At 40.1% G+C, this 18676-nt stretch overlaps 1 protein-coding gene across 2 annotated transcripts in view; it reads right to left on the bottom strand.

Annotated features, from left to right (window-relative positions):
* Positions 1 to 223: 223 nt before the first annotated feature.
* The window catches only part of LOC117428460 (sarcoplasmic/endoplasmic reticulum calcium ATPase 2), a 36331-nt gene continuing 17878 nt past the window's right edge, over positions 224 to 18676 (bottom strand). The window contains exons 6-21 of one of the 2 annotated variants that reach the window (XR_009308007.1): positions 15031 to 15111; positions 13952 to 14037; positions 13058 to 13522; positions 11111 to 11199; positions 9928 to 10030; positions 9408 to 9539; positions 8852 to 8974; positions 8440 to 8658; positions 7436 to 7771; positions 7094 to 7314; positions 6749 to 6951; positions 6413 to 6498; positions 5836 to 5969; positions 5545 to 5662; positions 3554 to 5343; positions 224 to 1081 (exon numbers count right to left, since the gene is read on the bottom strand). Coding sequence is in view for 1 of the 2 variants with exons in the window: in XM_058994681.1 (XP_058850664.1) it covers positions 1068 to 1081; positions 5223 to 5343; positions 5545 to 5662; positions 5836 to 5969; positions 6413 to 6498; positions 6749 to 6951; positions 7094 to 7314; positions 7436 to 7771; positions 8440 to 8658; positions 8852 to 8974; positions 9408 to 9539; positions 9928 to 10030; positions 11111 to 11199; positions 13058 to 13522; positions 13952 to 14037; positions 15031 to 15111 (2531 nt within the window). In the remaining variant the exon portion in view is untranslated. The remainder of the gene's footprint in view (positions 1082 to 3553; positions 5344 to 5544; positions 5663 to 5835; positions 5970 to 6412; positions 6499 to 6748; positions 6952 to 7093; positions 7315 to 7435; positions 7772 to 8439; positions 8659 to 8851; positions 8975 to 9407; positions 9540 to 9927; positions 10031 to 11110; positions 11200 to 13057; positions 13523 to 13951; positions 14038 to 15030; positions 15112 to 18676) is intronic. The other variant, XM_058994681.1, reaches the window with a different exon arrangement.

The following is an 18676-nucleotide window of genomic DNA, read 5'->3' as shown; positions in this document are numbered from 1 at the left end:
CCATTCTGGTTTTCAGTCTCCCTCCCCTATCTCTCGTAATGGTAGTCTTTTGTTTCGTGATGTAGATGAACATCTCCGATCTTATGGATAACCAGTAGTTCTGAATACGAGTAGTTTTATTTTGAACCAGCAAATCCTTTAACATTAGAACCGTTTACATGTATCGCAAAGGACCAACTTCTTAGCACAGTGAAGTGCACAGAACAAAACAATAAATAGATAATCTCGTATAATAGTTTTATTTACCTGAAACCATGAATTTCATGTGATGCATGTTACAATCATCAGAGCTGAAATAAACGCTTGATCTTATTTACAGTAGTCTACATAGCCAAAACATGCTGCTAACCTTACCCACAGATTGTTTCACAATGTATGCATCATAATTCTATATTGCAACAATGTCTGCCAAACTACTGAGTTATACTCTTTAAGTAACATTATTACAGTGCAAAAAAGTAATTTCTATTCCATTATTTTGCACACCCAAAAAAATAAATAAATAAACACTGAAAGAAAAGCTTTCCTTAGGAAAAATATCTGGTTGTGAAATCATGGACTGAAGGTTTACAGTTTTTAACACTAAACATCTGTTGTTTTTTTCATGGATTTATATATATATAGAATATAGAGCAATATTGTACATAGCTGTTTATAAAGAAATTTTTAGTTGATAAAATACAGTTTCGGCTACTTACAACTGGAGACATGCATTACAGTAAATTATATTATACATTTATATAAACTACGACATTTTGCACATTGTGAAGTGTGGAGAAGTTGGTGTGACAGCTCCTTGCCTCTGTGTTAAGGATCAAGGCTAAGGAAGGCTGGTCTTCCATGCAGCAATGGTACCGCAGGTTTCTCTTGTGCGTTGCCCTAGTTGTTCTGGATGCATTGCAGTTTCTGCTGCTGCTGCTTCTTCATAAGCCCTACATATTAGCACACCTGTTTTTTCTTTTTTTAAATCTTTTTTCTGTTTGCACATTATACATGCAGCTGTCTTAGTAGATGTGCTGCTTAAAACACACATGCACACTGAAACAAATGTTTACGAGAAGAGGGGATTACCCGTCTCTTGCTGTAAAGAGAGAAAGAAAAAGAACTGAATCAGAAAACAAGACTTTGAAAAGGGGGTTTTGACAGGTGTCAATGGGCAGGAACTGCTCTTCCAAAAAAAAAAAAAAAAACACACTACTGCAGCTATGGCCAAAGATTTTGCATCACCCTAGAGAATGAACTAATTTTGCTTCATAAAATACAATGAAACCTGCTGAATAATTTACATTAACATATTGAATTATACTCCTTTGTAGTTTTCCCATATACTTAACGAAAAACTGACAAAAAAGTGACATTTCAAAATCTAACATGAAATACTGTACTATTATGACTTTAGGTAGACTCTTGCAATCTCATTTTGTAGTTTCTTTGATTACATGAGAGATCTAAATTTTAAATAAAAGATTTGTCAAATACAAGTTTTAAATGTCTCATTCCTAGAATTCTTGGTGATGCAAAATGTTTGGTCATAGCTGTAGACTCCTGAATTCAATAATGCATTCCTTTGATCTCTAAGCATGCACTGAAAAGTTTTTGTATGTAGAACTGTGCATGTTGGATTTGTGGCCTGCAACCAGTAGAATGATGTATGCAAGTAAAAAAAAGCATGTAAGTGATCAAATTAAAGATATGGTTCATCCTTCCCCAAAGGCAGTCATGGCAGATTGGTAAATAGCAGGAAGGGTAAAACTCCTGCCTTTCCCTGATACTTGAATAATTTCTAGCCAATGTTTCCATCATCAAAGATAACTATGTAACTTAGAATAGATTAATTAAGGAAAAGTTTCAGATCTACCCCCTGCTTCTGTACTTAAAAAAAAAAATAATAGTGAAGTATTAATAGATTATAGGAGGAGTGGGGACATAACAGATTAGAAGAAAGTGGTTATTAAATGAAAAAGTGAGAGTAAAGCAAGAAGCAAATGGGGAAGAAAACTAAATTCTTGTGGGTTTCCTGTGCCCATTAAACTCTCTACTCTAACTGTCACGCACATCGCAAGAGACAGGAGACTTAAATGAACAAATGACTGCATTACCTAGAAGGCACCTGAAACATGGAAAATTACATTTACTAAAACATGTAAGATGTCTGGTGATATTAAGTTATATTTTAAATGAAACTGGAAGGGATAAGGAACGGATGAAGAGGGTATGCCAGAACAGATATACAGAAGTTTGTTAAATAGGTACAAGGGTTAATAAATTAAATAAACAAATGATGCCATTGCCAAACTGAAGTGATTTCACTTTATCACCAACATTCAGAATGAGGAATGTTTATTGTAAGTTTAAAATGTGATCTGACATCTGCAAAATGTCAGAACTCTTTTAAACAATAAACCCCATACTGTACGCGAGTGCCATTTCTAAAAAAAAAAAAAAACAGAAATCATCCAGGCTGAAGCAATACACTCTTTTAGCACATTACCTTTTGGTGAACAGAAATCGCACTATTTCATTACATTTCAGTAAAAGAAATGAAGAAAGTGATGTAGCAGGGCTACTATTTTCATTCAAATGTGATGTTTTAAAAACGGGGGATCCCAAGTGGCACATCCAGTAAAGGCACTCCGCATGGAGTGCAGGTGCGCCCTATAGCCTGGAGGTTGCCGGTTGGATTCAGGCTATTCCACTGCTGACCGTGGACAGGAGTTCCCAGGTGGCGGCGCACAATTGGCCGAGCGCTGCCCAGGTGGGGGAGGGCTTAGGTCGGCCAGGATGTTCTGGGCACACCAGCGACCCCTGTAGACTGATCAGGCACCTGCGGGCTTTCCTGTAAGTTGCCCAGAGCTGCGTTGTCCTCCGACGCTGTAGCTCGGAGATGGCTGCATGGCGGGCCTGCAGTGAAAAGAAGCTGACGGTGCACGTTTCGGAGGACGCGTGTGTCCGTGTTTGTCTCTCCGGAGTCAGCAGGGGGGTGGCAGCGGCATGTTGGGTTGACAAAAATAATTGGGTATTTCAAATTGGGCAGAAATCAGAAAAATAATTGGTGATTCCAAATTTAAAAAAATAAAAAGTGCTGTTTTAGAAGTACTCGTTCAAGTCACTGATCAAGATACCTGGGACCCATGTGTCTGAGGAAGCCCTTTACTATTAACCACTCTTAAATTCTGAAAATGATAAAGGCAAGTAGTTACAAAGCCTCAGTCACATTGACTATAATAATTACGTTGTTAGAGTAACTCCCCTGAAGCCCTTTTAAGCCCATGTGAAACAGAGACAGTCCTTTAAAGTGCTCAGTTTAACACACAGCATGTGGAGGTCAACCCATTGCTTCCAGAGCTATTGCAGAACTCAAGCTCCTCGTTCTTATCCAGCTACTGCTGCAAGTGGCAGGATCATGTCCATTTGAGACAGAGCGACATTGTGGCAGTAGGCTAAGCTTCAAGGGGAAGCACATAGAATCAAGGATGTGAAATGCATTCTATTAATGCAGATGTATAAATGGTTGTGTGGAAGGTATATGGAACATGCAGGTAGTCATACTCACTTTAGTTGGACGTTGGAAGGCATTGGAGGAAAACAGCAGTTAGGCTTGTGAATATAAAACACAGCAATACTGGTCTGGTAGTGCGGAAAACATGCTCCAGAGGGTTACTACGCTATTGTCGATTATATTCCTGTGACATCTACAAATTAGTGTGATAGTACGTTAAACCTTAAAACTGGTCCTTCTACTATACATCGTTACGTTTTTGGTTATGTGGTATATACAAATTTACAGACTCCTTCAGCCCCTTTCCCTGTATGCAGAACCTGTGTAGGCTAAGGAATTTCCAGAGATTGTGGGAAATGAACATGGACCAAACCATTGGCTTTCTTGTGCTCAGGAACCAAAGTATTAACAATCATCCACGATATTCAAGGATCTGCACATATAAATGCTTTGTATAGAAATGATCACAATGATAATGTCTCAGTGCTTATAAATTAAGACAAAAACCTAACGATAGGTTCATATGTAGTTTTAAATAAAATAGAAAAAGACAAAAACAATTAAAAATCAGGAGATTGTATTAGTTTTAACTTCAGGTTAATTTAAAAACAATTTATTTCATTTTATTTTTTTAAACTAGTCTGAATTAACCCCATGTTATAAAGAAAAGGGTAACACTGCCCCTCAAAAAAAAAGTTTAATGAAAAACAAAATCCATATATGACTATTCAGATAAAATACAAATAGACAAATAAATATTTTTAAAAATTGTATGGAAAAAAACAAACAACTTGTTGAATCAATGGGGAGAACATTTTTCTGCACAAGCAAGTATGGGCATACCTCAAAACATCACTGGGGATGTAAACATGAGATTAAAAACAGTAGGGTACAGACTAAAGCAATATTGATTGAGGTAGCTGTGCTCTGCCTGATGCAGAAAAACTGGCTTTGAAATACAAAACAAGCAGATAAAATAAAACAAGCATGGAAAAGGTCATCAAAATGAACAGGAAACCCCACCAGTTCATGCAGGAACACAGTACATGCAGTTTTGTTTTAGTCACCAGAAGTCAACATTCACTTTAAAAAAACGTTCTTGCAAATTAATCTCTAAACAGCAATGTCCACTGGCTCCTGAATTTGTACAACATAAAATATGATAAAACAGAATGCTGTACATGCTTTTTTTTTTTTTTTTTTTACTTCTTTCAAATCTACAAAAACAATATTTGCATAAAATAGTGTTAAATCTCTGTACATGTCAATGGACATTTCTTTATTCTCATTTGGGGGGGGGGGGGGGGGGAGAATTCTTCCCTTATTTTTCTTTAAAAAAAAAAATCGGGAGTTAGGAAAAGGAAAACCTCCAACAAAAATAAAAAAAACACACCATGTACAAAGACAAAAAAAACCTTGAGAACTGATGCTTTAAAAAAAACCAAAAAAAAAAAAACCAGCAGATTCAGACAGCTGTTTAAAAACGGTAAAACTTTGGGTACACTTACAAGTTAATGGTCGTTACTTTTCTTTTTAGTAATGTTTTATTTTTATTTACCCAAACCAATCTATGTCAGTCAAGACCAGAACATGGAAATGTTAGTGTCTGTACTGTACAGCCAGACTATCAAGGGTGCAGAGACCAGCACAAACGGCCACGAGATCCCCTCTGTGCATGCGGAGAAACCACACTTGCCGCCCACGGGCTTGTCAAACTCTTTACCAGGCTCCAGGTAGTTGCGGGCCGTGAATTTGAGCATTTCGTCCAGGAGGATTACTGGGAGGGAGATCTTTAGCACCATCATCCACTGAAGGACGTTTAAGGGGGTGATCTGGAAAATGATCTGGAAGAGAGAAAAAGAAAAGGGCACTTTAATTTTGAACAGCCTCTGAATAAAAGGACAGAAACCATACATGATGCAAACACACACAAGCTTTGTGTGTGTGTGTGTGTGTGTGTTCCTATTTTCACACAATGGTAGTATATTAGAATCTCCAGGCAGCCATAGATCTAATCAGGTCTGCCATGAAAAGTCCAAACTTACCGGCAGTGGCTCAACATGGAGGATAAGGAAATGCAGGGACATTGACAGGCAGATGGATCCCAGAAGCCAAACATTCTCCCAAGGAGGCATCCTGATCAGGGACTGGTTCTCAGACAAGCTGCAAAGAGAACACAGAATTTACAATCCAGCACAAACCAAGATGGGAGGAGAGGGACAAAAAAATAAATAAATAAATAAAAATTTAAAAAAAGCCAGGTCAACAGCCAGTAAAGAGGACAGCTGCGCGGGCTAATGGGGACTGGTAAAGGCAGCTCATTTTGGGTTACCAACCTGTTCAGTGCATTGCACATCTCAATGGTCACCAGCACAGACAGAGCCATGGTCATTGGGTAGGGAGACTCAAAGATTTCACACTCTACATCTTGGAAATCTGGATTGTCAGGACTGCACTGCAAGAAGTGGCTCTGGGGAAGAAATAAAACAATAAAAACATTAGAAACTTAAAGAAACCTGATACAGGGAGAACACAACTTCAATCTTAATGCAGAATATGTATCCCAGCAGTTAGCTTTAGTTGAACAGTTTTTGTATTCAGTGCAACAATGCGAATGTCCCACATGGTGTGCTGTGTTTACCTTGCTCACGAGGAAGGCACTAAACAGTCTGTTTGGGTAGAACTATCGATATAGATGGGCCTGTTCTCTTAAACACAGTCATCTATTGAATGGGGAGAGGGGCTTGGAAAATACACTTGAAGAATACTGCTTTTATAAATGACAATCCCTGCATTTGTTTAAGCTGAAGTGGATTTGAATTCCCTGGCCTGTTGAATATAATACAAGTTCTGAGGACGGATAAAACAAAGGGTTTGCCTGTGAAACTGAAGGTAAATAAAATAAATACTTACCAGCTGGTAGAAGGTGACTCGGGGTCCATCTTCAGCAGCAATAAACCACCAGGCTGCAGCACCAACTGTGGCAGCTCCCACATAACCTGCAGAGAGAACACAGAGGCTTGATTCAGTGCTGTGTTCAGGAACGACAGGAGAACAAAAATAAGGTATGAAATCTGAGAAATACACATCTATTATTCCATTTCCAAATTAGTCAGTACCCTTAACGCACCAGTGACAAACTGGAGGGAACCACAAATGACTTCTCACAAGTTTAATATTGCTGTAGGCTTTCACCAGAGTGGATCCTATAAATAAAGCAACTACTAAAACAAAAAACCACACACTCACATCCAATGGCCATGTATCTAAAGAAGAGCCAGCCGCTGATGAGGGGCTCACGGGCGTTGCGGGGAGGCTTGTCCATGATGTCCAGGTCAGGGGGGTTGAAGCCCAGGGCTGTGGCCGGCAGTCCGTCAGTGACCAGGTTCACCCAGAGCAGCTGAACAGGGATCAGGGCCTCAGGGAAGCCCAGAGCAGCAGTGAGGAAAATACTGAAACAAACAAAAAACAGCTCTCCATCATTATTTGTATTTTGCATTTGGGACCACTGGATAAGGGAACACCATTATTTTTTTCATGGTCAGGGTAGAAAAGGTTTTTACCCACAGCATCAGGTGTTTATTTGTTCCTTACCAGACGACCTCTCCCACGTTGGAGGAGATGAGGTAGCGGATGAATTGCTTCATGTTGTTATAGATGGCACGGCCCTCCTCCACTGCAGCTACAATGGTGGAAAAGTTGTCGTCTGCCAGAACCATCTCCGAGGCGGACTTTGCCACAGCTGTGCCCGAGCCCATTGCAATACCGATCTCAGCCTTCTTCAGGGCAGGGGCATCATTCACACCATCGCCAGTCTGGGGGGGAATAAAAACAAGAAAAGGAAATAGCCTTTAAACAGCGAAGCCTGAAAGTACATTAGCAGGGTTTATAATGAAATGTAGCCAGCCCAAGTAAAACCCAAAGTGCTTGACGTACCATGGCAGTGATCTCATCGAAAGACTGCAGGAACTCTACGATCTTGGACTTGTGCGAGGGCTCGACTCGGGCGAAGCAGCGTGCATTCTTGACTGCTTCTCCCTGCGCACTTGGGGAGAGATCGTCAAACTCTCGGCCTGTGAACGCCCTGTCAGTCACGTCTTCATCCTCACCGAAGATGCCGATGCGCCTGCAGATTGCCACAGCCGTACCCTTGTTGTCTCCGGTGATCATGATGACGCGGATGCCAGCAAGTCTGCAGAGCCTAATGGAGGCAGCGACCTCTGTTCTCGGGGGATCCAGCATACCCACACAACCCACAAAGGTCAGGTCACTCTACAGGAGGGAGACAGAAATCTAGGTCAGTTCAACCCCCACATTGCATTGTACCCATCACACTAGACATATCAACACTAACAAATATGCTGGCAGATTTATTCAAAAACTTCGTAATATGGAGGTCTGTCCATCTATATATCTTTTTCATGATCCTGTTAGATCTAATTTTATATTGACAGCCATCGCTAGGGGGGATGTTACTTTATCATTACAGTATATTTGTCTTTCATTAACAATGAGTTTTGGTGTTGACAACTAAACACTGCAAGAGAGCTAGGCAGACAGTTTGGAGACTGGAAACAAAAACAGGTGTCTATGAAACATTTCTAAAATTAACCTTTTAAAATGTACAAGGGACATGTGCCCCACAAATAAAATTATGCAGACATTTTTGCAATGAGGTGCTGACAGGTTGGATCTGGTCATCCAAATGTGTCAGTTTCCTTGCGATACTTGAGTCACAAATGTATTTTAAGAAGAAATAATTTGAACAACTGCTTCCTTGTGCACCTTAAGGGGTTAAGCCTTGATACATTGAAGCTTCAGGATTTCAGAACACTTTGCAAAACTCCCAATCTTGAACTCCAATTCCCTTGTTTTCTCCTAGACAGCAGGTTACCTTAGAACACACACCAAGTTATTAAAGCGTCCCACTGCGTACAGACCTCGTACCCAGCGAAGCGTGTACAGTCCTCCAGCACAAGGTCCTCTTTCCTTGGTGGATTGTCTCGAGTCGCGAGAGCCAGGCAGCGCAGCGTGTCTCTGCCGGTACCCCACTCCTTGATCACAGTCATGATCTTCTCTTTAATGCCAGGTGTCAGGGGAACCTTACTGCCTCCAACTCTGATGTGTGTGCATCTTTCAATCACCCCCTCTGGGGCTCCCTGCAAAGAAGAGCACATCCGATCAACACATCACCCCACTGAATCTCAAACAAAACACCATGATGATTGGTATGCAGGACACCAGCACAGACAAACAAACTTCACAACAGTCCAGACAAAGTCAGATCCTTAAAAGGACCGACATGAACTACACACCGATTAATTCAGACAACATACAAAATGTTCCTGATACCTTGACAAACATCTTGTGCATGGTGGTGGTGCGGGCCTTGTTCGGGGTGCAGAAGACAGACATGGACTTCCTGTCGCGGGAGAACTCCAAGGTGAACTCCTTCTTCATCAGCTGTTTAATAACCTGATAGCAGAAACAAAAATTAGGAGGATGGATATTTTAAAATGAAGGTTACATGTAATAAACAAAATCATGTACAAAAAACACTACTTGAGGGTGTTAGTTGGCTCAGCGTTTTGCCTTAAGGACATAAAGAACCTTGCAAGCACACCACTAGCCCCCAAGGGAGCATGAACCAGTGTACTCAAATGGTGGGGAAAACATCCACTACTGAATAGAATAGCAGTGATGGGGATAAAAAGGTACTAAAAACCACCAAAATAATAATAATAATTTAAAACTTAAGCGATCATTAAATAGCCACTGCAAATGTTTGGCCCACTCCAAAAAATGAAATCCAACTACTTTTCAATCAGAATCCTGGACCAAGTTTCAGTTGCCTTGTGAAAATTCACTCAAGTTGTTTTAACACAGGCGACGGAAACACGCTACTTACAGAGTTGCAGGCGTTGGCACGTTCAACCTTGGACAGTCCCTTCAGTTCTGTATCGAACACATTCATCTTCTCCACTAAACAGGTGAGGGCAGTCTCGGTGGCCTCTCCAACCTTTTCAAACACTCCCTTCGCCTGCAACGTACAAGCAGATCAAGCAAGGTACATGAACAAGTTCTGTTGCAAGCGCCCTCGTATTATATAGGCAATTATACAGTCTTGACAGAGGACAGTACTATGTTCTAATAAAGCTGACACCTTAATTTCATTTAAATGTCATACCCACAATTAAATTAAATCATTTTTTGTAAACTACTCTCTTCTGGGGCATTTGTACTGGAATGAATGTGTAACCATTGTTTGATTTAGAAACGATGCCTCCGATTTTACCCTCTTCATAATATATAAATACGTGCTTGCATATCCCCTGCCAAGGATAAACCCATATGTAGAATAATGAGATGCCTACCCAGCATGTAAATATGAAATGATAAGAAGATCAGTACCAGTCATGCCTTCATACCTCATTGAAATCCAGAGAGGAATCATTGCACAATGCACAGATGGTTGCCAGTTCCACCAGGCCATCGTACTGGGAGCTTTTGACAGATTTTCCATCTTTAAACCTAGTAACAATTAAATGAATACAATTTTTTTTTTTTTTTGTTAAAGTTAAAAATAATGAATAAATACAATGTGTAATGGGTCTCTTATTGTATAAGATGCCATTTCTTAAAACATAATTGGGAACATTTAGACTCGCCCGATTAACTCCCATTGTCCAATTTAAACCAATGAAGCAATTCTTTCTAACCCCCAGTAGTCACTGGTTTGCAAGATAGCCTCTGTTTGTATTCTGTTCTACCAGCTTCAACAATTAACTTTTTTTTCCTTCGGGGTGGTGGGGGAATAATGACAACATCGTACTATATGTATAATTACAATATTTCTCAGGAGGAAAAGAAAGAAAAAAAATATGCATTACTAGATGAATGCTTCTTGAATCACAATACCCTCCAGCCAGTAGCAACATCTTGTTTACCAAAACCCAGCCAAATTTAATATTAAAAGCTATATTTGGGTCGCTTATAAGATCAATGCTTAATTCCAGGCGCTCGTATGACATTTAATAGGTTTACATTTATGGTAAACCAAGTTACTGAGGCTAGTCCAACTGTTTACAGTCTCGACACTGTAGACCAATTCTTAAAAACGCATGACGTAGCACAGACAAACTCACATTATATACTGCCACAAAAGAAAAAAGAGAGAAGTTTAGGATTACCATGTAGTCATGCACCTTTTAAAGCAATTGGGAATTGTGACATGGCATAGCTACAGTATATGTGAAGCAATCACTCCTGAAAAACAACTGGTGTTCCAGAAGGGCTCTTAAGATACACTAAAAGAAACAATATCGCAAAGCATGTTTCTGAAGGGCTTTGTGCATGATTAATAAGGACAGGGAGATAATGCATTAAATACCATGAACAATTTGGCAGACTACAAGTATAGATGTGCTTTTGGTCAAGCATCACAGCCCCATTACGATACAATACATCCTTTACATGATGTATTGTATCGTAATGGGAGACATCATGATTGATTGATAACAGTGAATGGTTGCACCCTGATGTGCCAGCCACACTCACTGACCTATTACATTCACATCTGTGTTGAAGAGCAAAGAGGATGCCTGTACTCACACGTCTCCTTCAGGTGCGTATGTAGAGCCAGTGATATTGAACTCGTTCAGTTTGCAGCTGTCTCCCTCGGCTTTGTCAACAATGAACATCTGAATATGAAAAACATAAAAGGAATGTATTACCATATACACAAAAAACAAAAGCACCTGTACAGACCACTCGTATAGATCTGCAAGGTATTTTTTTTTTGTAAACTCTAACCACTACAGTGAAATGGGATAGTGTTGTTCATTGCAAAAATGATTCTGCTAAACTCCAACACTGGCTGCAAAAGCAGTCTCAGTCACCTAGATGGCAGTGTTCCACCTCATCAGGCAGTGACTGGTACAAAAGCAGACATTGCGGCCTGCCAGTGCATCCGCCAGGAGAGGCTTTGCTATGCTGTGGAGGGAGCCTATTCCCATAGGAAGGCCCCTCTAGTCCATGAAGCAAACAACCCAATTCTGTGACGTGCAACGCTGGATATAAATCTTCTGGGTGTCAGACTTGGTGCAGTGAGATGAGAAGCACCAAGGACGAACGGCTCAACCTTCCCCCTTGCTGTTCCAACTGAAGATTGCTGCACGGTTCATTTAAAACAAATAAATATATACAGAACAGTTCCACTTTTAGAAGAGCTAGTTTGTACATTGGCAGTCCAAGGTTTGGGACTGTACTGGAGTGGATTATGCATTCAATAGGCGACTGCTACCTTTGAGATTTAAGCAGGAAATAAACAGCAGTTTTAATGACAATATTCTTCAGTGTAACTATCTTCATACGTATCCCCCTATTAAAATGATTACCTAACAAGGGGTATCAGATTTCATCCATCTTAACACATGCATACAAAAACCTGTACAATGGACTACATTTTAAAAAGCAAATGGGACTCATTTAAAATTATAATACAGGTCAAGATGCAGCAGACTCTCAATCTCAATTTTCTATTAGTTTTCAGTGTACATCAGCAAAAAGCCAATTATGTGAAACAGGTTATTGAGGAGCCTTTTTTTTCCTGTATAAATGTTGCTAATCGAGAATGTTCCCCTGTCAGATGCAGGGAGTCAGAGTTCTGAATGTATGAAATCCCACTTAGCAGAAGGTCAGTTATGCAACACCACTGCAAGTAACCTGGCTGCGGAATACAGATTAGTAACAGCATTGCCTCCTGAAGCGTACATTGAGATGTAATAGTAAAATCCTGGCAAGTAATGCAACTGTTATCCTTAAGCACAGGCATGCCGTTAGAAAACCTTTATGAAATCTATTTCAAAAGTAAGAATCAAATAAAAAAATAACAAACATTTATATTAAAAACAAACTTTGCTTGGAGTGCAGTGTATTGTACCCAATTAAAAGAACCGCAGCTCTCTGTTGCAGTGTTATTTTTAGCACATCATTTTCTTTGATGTCTGGTGCTCTAAGGGAAAGAGACTGAGGAGCATTCACAGTGCTTACAGACTGCATGTAATTCTGGGGTGCTGGAGGCATACCAGTTGCTTTCAGCACTGATTTATAACCACAGGTATACAGGCTCCGACTTGCCGGGTAAAAATCGATGTGACGCAATGATGACCTCATATGCAAAAACGACAGTAAGCCAGCTTTGCTCTGGAATGAAGGTCAAGACACACCCTTGTTTGAAAGGCCATTTTGCTTCATTAAGGTTTGTTAGAAAAAGCACTCAGCTGAATTGTATATATAAAAGGTAAGGAAAAAGGCTGCCTTCTCACACACCAGGTGGCGCTCACATTTATCAGCAATTGTCAGGTGGTGGTGGGGCTGGATTATTTGTTTTGACTATTTAGTGGTTATGCCGATCCATGAAACAGTAGAAAGCTCATAGAATGGTATCAGTGACCCAACAGGCATTCAAACCTAGGTCATCTGTCGATACTGTCCACACACACACACAGGCATCCAAGCTGGTGTCTGTCCGTGCGTGAGATTTAATACATGCCTTACCTTGCAGACAGACATCTGGTTGGTGGTGAGCGTGCCGGTCTTATCAGAGCAGATGACGGAGGTGCAGCCCAGGGTCTCGACGGAGGGCAGGCTCCGGACGATGGCGTTCTTCTTGGCCATCCTGCGGGTGCCCAGGGCCAAGCAGGTGGTGATGACGGCGGGCAGCCCCTCGGGGATGGCAGCCACAGCCAGGGCCACGGCGATCTTGAAGTAGTAGACGGCACCGCGGATCCAGGAGCCCCCGTGCACGGGGTCGTTGAAGTGCCCTATGTTGATGATCCAGACGGCAATGCAGATCAGAGTGATCACTTTGGACAGTTGCTCTCCGAACTCGTCCAGCTTCTGCTGCAGGGGAGTCCTCTCCTGCTCCGTCGCCGCCATCTCATCACGGATCTTACCAATCTCCGTGTTAACACCGGTGGCAATCACTACACCCACGGCTTTGCCAGCGGCAATGTTGGTACCCTATGAAAGAGGTACGAGAAATACTTAAGTGGAGGGGTTCAAGCAAGGTTAAAATGACGTAGGATGTATGAACAAACGTGTTTTGTGGTATATTTTGTACAAATTTCCTGGTAATCCTGTTAAATACATATCCCAGCATAGCGGCCCACATTCATAAAGCATTCATGAGTTAGTCATATAATACGCTTGATGTAGCTGGTTTGTATTCCAATAAGTAGTGTAGATAATGTCTTATTCCATTGTAAAAGCATCATGTGAAATACATTGAACTTACTGCTGTCAGGAACAAGGATCATGCTTTATACGGTTACACATATTCCCCAAGCTGAATTAAATTCAAAACCAGAGAAGCCATCTCTATGTTCTCATTTATTAAACTACACTGCCACACATTAAATAGGAGCGTACCATTTTTCAAAGTTTACTTACACAGAAAAGCATGTTTTTCTTGTCCTGGTTCACAGCGCGGGGGTCAGGCACTGGGTCAGTGTGCTTGATGACAGATACAGACTCACCTAAAGGCATTGCAAAAAAGAGTGTCAGGTTCTGAAGGAAAGCACTTTGAAACAGGCTGGTCCAATTTAGCTTTAAATCTGTCAGCCCAAAAGCCCCTCTGCATTTTTAAAATCAGAAGGCAAGCAATTCACCTCTTTAGCATGGGAGATGAACATTTGGTGAAAGTTAACTATGAAAAAAAAATGGAACCCTTTTTCTAAGCATAATGCAATTCAAGAAAAAAAAAATCTCTGTTACCAATTGCGGCAGCAGATGACTAATCCATTTCCAAAAATGTGAAACAGTAGGCTGTTACACAGATTAAAAATATCTGCAGCCTTCAAGATGAATCCGAATGAATCACAGCCTTTTGAAGAGCGATGAACTCACAGTCCATTTATACTTTATTAATAGATCATGGTCAGTAAGAATAATGATCTGTAAAATATTCCTCAATGCAGAGGTTTGCTTCCGTGTTTATACATACTTTACACTGCCCTGAACAATTAACAGGATTAAGCATACACCTTTCTGAATGGGAATTTAATTAAAAACAAACAAACAAACAAAAAAACAGGCATGATAATTAAGAATGGGCAGCATCCTTTGATAATGGACATTTTTATAAAAGGTTATCTAGGATTATATGTGTAAGCTCTTCATTTAAGTCACACTATTAAAATATCTGTCAAAAGGAAAAAAAAACATAAAAAGGTTTCAGCTAATGTCAGTTCACTTTTGCTTCAAGTTGAAATGCATTACCCAACACTGCGTCTACCAACCGTGGGTCTATTAAAAACTTTGTTATCTGAAAAAAACAGCTGTGTACCAGGAGAATATTAATTGATGTTGGTTAAGAGAGCAATGAATCTCTGCAGCTTTCTGTCTGTAGAGTGCCCCGATGTTGAAGAGATTATGCAATTTCAAATTGTCAAAGCTTTCAAGTAGCTCCAGGAAAACAAAATTAAAAACATTTATAAAAAAAAAAAGAAATTCCTGAAATATGCAATTACCTGTCAAGATAGATTGGTCCACTCTCAGGGTTGTGGATTTGATTGAAGACAGTCTGATATCAGCAGGAACCTTGTCTCCAACTGTGGGGGGGAAAAAAACAAAAAAAGATTAATTTTTCTGTAAATTAAAATAACAGTCACAAAAAAAAAAGTGGAGATGCATGGTTTTAGAGGAAAAGCAACGTAAGGCAGTCAACAACATTTATGATGGGATGTTATCCACTTTTCTTTTATGAAAACCACTTAATTTCCATAACTTTGACCAATATAATGAAAATGTATATAATACTACTACTAGATACTATAACCCACGTACACGACCCACACTCGCAGTAAAAGAGGGCAACGCGATTAACAAAGTGATGGTGTAAAAAACTAACGATGGAGTCATAGGAATGTCTCCGATTGCTGGAGTGCAGTTTGGTGTGCACAAGCAACTCATTTCAAAAAGCCCCACTTCAGACATTTTGCAGCTGAAGAAGTTCCATTTCATTTTAGAAAAGTAAAACCTTCTTCTCTTCAAGGGTTGCTCACACACATTTGCAAAGAAATAATCCATCCAGCCCTCTCCCCTTCTACAAATATTTACCTTCAGCTTTGAAGCAAGGCTTTCTAGATTGTGACAAGACTACACTTCTCTACCAAAGCAAAAAAAGTCTCTTATTTGTGGTTCTATTGGGCCTGGAGAAAGGTACAACGTAGGATTAGACTGTCGGCTATCTTATTTTTTTTAATTGATTGATTTTACTCACATTATTTTCTACCCAATTTCAAACGTCGTGCCTGCGGTCAATTCAGTTGCCTCTATTTACCCACCAAACCCAAGCAAGCAAGGTTACCAAGCTACTGAGCCGTGGCGGCGATGCCTGCCTGGCTAGTGGGATAAGCTATTTCTAAACTTGATCAAGATCTCAAAACTAGCTTCCTCTGTGAGCAAAGCATTCATTACGTTCCATTATGCCATGCACCAAGATACTATAAAATGAGGATTTATTGGGGCCTTTCTAGTTTACCAATGAAACTTCCGACTACAAGGGCTACACGTCTCGGTTGGAACAGTACAACTTATTTTACAGCTAAATACAAGTCAGGGTAATAGAACTGAAAAGAAAACAATGATCTTTGCCAGATTTCCAGGGAAGTATACGCTGTAATAAAGCCAGACAGAGCCTCTTCAAGGCTTCACACCTGCTGCCTACGATACTAATCCAATGGAAATTCGAATGCAATACAGCTTGCCCTCTTCGCTCAACATCTAATTTAAGAAGCACATCTTTCTAATTTTAGTTTGTTATAATAAATTGAACCAGGACTGGTTCCCATTAAACCAGACGGCTCATCAATTCTTCATTCAAGCCCTGGAGGGCAGGAGAGAACACCAGCGGAGGAAGAATACAATTCATCATGGAAGCTGTGTGCTCTACATGTTAGATGGAATGGCTTGAGAGGCAGGATCAATCCCAGGCACTGACTCACAGTGGGTGTGTGTGAGTGCGCACACACAACCGGTTAGGTCTCTTCTCTGTATGCAAATGTTGGGCCCAATGAATTCCGTGTTGCAGAACAGACGGAATTGCGGAATTCAGAAAAAAAAAAAAACCCAACTACGGAATTAGGCACCCGAGGGCATTACCACAAAATCAATTTAAACAAACTAAATACAAAAAAAAAATTACATTGTAATAGCACAGTGTTTGCATGACAAGAGGCTTGAAGAAACACACGTCATGGGAATGCATGAAAATGTATTTTTGCACACCTCAGCCACCGTACACAACCGTGATTTTAACTGTAAAAAAAGCACTGCCTCTCGTGCCACTTCACTTACCGTTATCGCTCGGGGGGGGGGGGGGGGGGGGGGGGGGGGGGGCGGAACGACTACCTATAAGTCATTCTGAGCAGATAGTACTGTAATGACTACTGCAGAATGAGGGCCTAGTTGCTGCATTTTTTCTCCAAAGTTCTCAGGGAGATATTAAGTGACTTATTAAATTAGAATACATCAAAATATTTTAGTCTTATTTACATTGTTTGTCATTAATAAATTAAAACATTACATCTATTTTGAAATGTTATAGTTCAGCTCGTGTTAGAGAAACTACTAAAAAATCCTACATTGATATATATATTTTTTTTAAATTTACAATGTTCCTTGTTTGTTTCTATTACATTGTGCCAGTGTGTACCCTTTTTCATGAAAGCACTTTGCTTAACACGGTTTTCTTTGTCATTTTTTTCATGCATTTCTAGCTTTGTTGCTGTTCAATGTATCAAACACTTGATAAAAACAACAAACTAATACATTTTTAAAACCGAAAAATCTGGAAAAAATAAATCCGAAAATTCAAAATAAAACAGTTTTCATAGAGCCCTACAAATGTGACATTTCCACAGTCCCCTCATTTTATAATGCACAACGAAATCTGTAACCACTGAAGTCTGACAAACTTTGAGAGGTACTCCATCTCAGTGGAGAACATGTGGACAGGGGGACCTTCACAGTTACTTTAGACACATTTATCTTTCATGTACAGTGCACTTGTGAGAATGTGTATACGTATATCACACAGGCCTATAGGTTTTACAACACGACAACTACATTTAGGTGGATTCAGATTGTATCTTTCTGTTGAATCCCCATTGCAGTGAAGCCAACAGTTTAATTAAACTCCATTCACAAACTACCAATTAAGCACAAAGTCCAATCTTCATTTGCAACACCCACACATCTATAAAAGATAACAGCGGACGAAAAAACGTTTCTGATTAGATTAACAGAGTCAAGCTTGTTTATTTTAACTAGTAGAAGTTTAAGCAAGCACAATTTTAGCACAGTCATGTGAAATCCAACGACCATGACACACATGCAGGCTGCCCCCCCCCCCCCCCCATATTTGTAATTAAATAAATGCAAGATAAACACACAATGGTAGAAAGTATGGCACTTTAAATGTAGTTGTTACAATTACACCCATCTTTAGAATTGTTCAGCAGTTCAGTATTTTATCTTGCTATAAATACTATCTCAAGTCCTTTTTCCAAATAATTAAAGTAGCACCCTACTTGCATGTACCCATTACATTTTAACAACGTAAACAGCACATGCAGATGTAAGAAGTGTCTGCCAGTGTTGATACTAGACATAGCAGTAACAGACCTGCTTCTTTAAACTCCGTGCCTTTTAAAAAAAATCAGGAGAGCATAGCAAAAGGAGATCGGAAATCGCATCATGTTTAGCGATTTACCTTTTATTTTTATAAACCCGGGCATGTTAGCGACAACAGCAGTTTACTCAAAGAGGATTAAACCGACAAGATCACCTTGCGCTTGAACTGTGACATTAAAAAATCAACCATGCGCATGCAAAAAAGGAAAACCAAAACGTTACTGTCAAATACCCTTTCAGGTCAGAACTTGAACACTAACCCGAGCCACTATGCCCTTGAGCAGTGAATAGCACTACACAAACAATGAGCAAGGCCAAAAATGGGAGAACTATTTGATATGTTCCTGATGCTGTGATCAGGTTTAAATGTGGACACAGGATAGCAGCTGGTTTCGAGCAATCGCACTTCCACGCTAACAGCAAACTAATACCACAGGACTGTGATCGGCAGGGCTTGTGTCAGTCCCTGGAAGCACACTG

This window comes from Acipenser ruthenus, chromosome 21, assembly GCF_902713425.1.
Source record: "Acipenser ruthenus chromosome 21, fAciRut3.2 maternal haplotype, whole genome shotgun sequence".
Taxonomy (NCBI): Eukaryota; Metazoa; Chordata; class Actinopteri; order Acipenseriformes; family Acipenseridae; genus Acipenser; species Acipenser ruthenus.
Note: the sequence above shows the minus strand (reverse complement) of the source record. Positions and strands in the feature narration are given on the sequence as shown.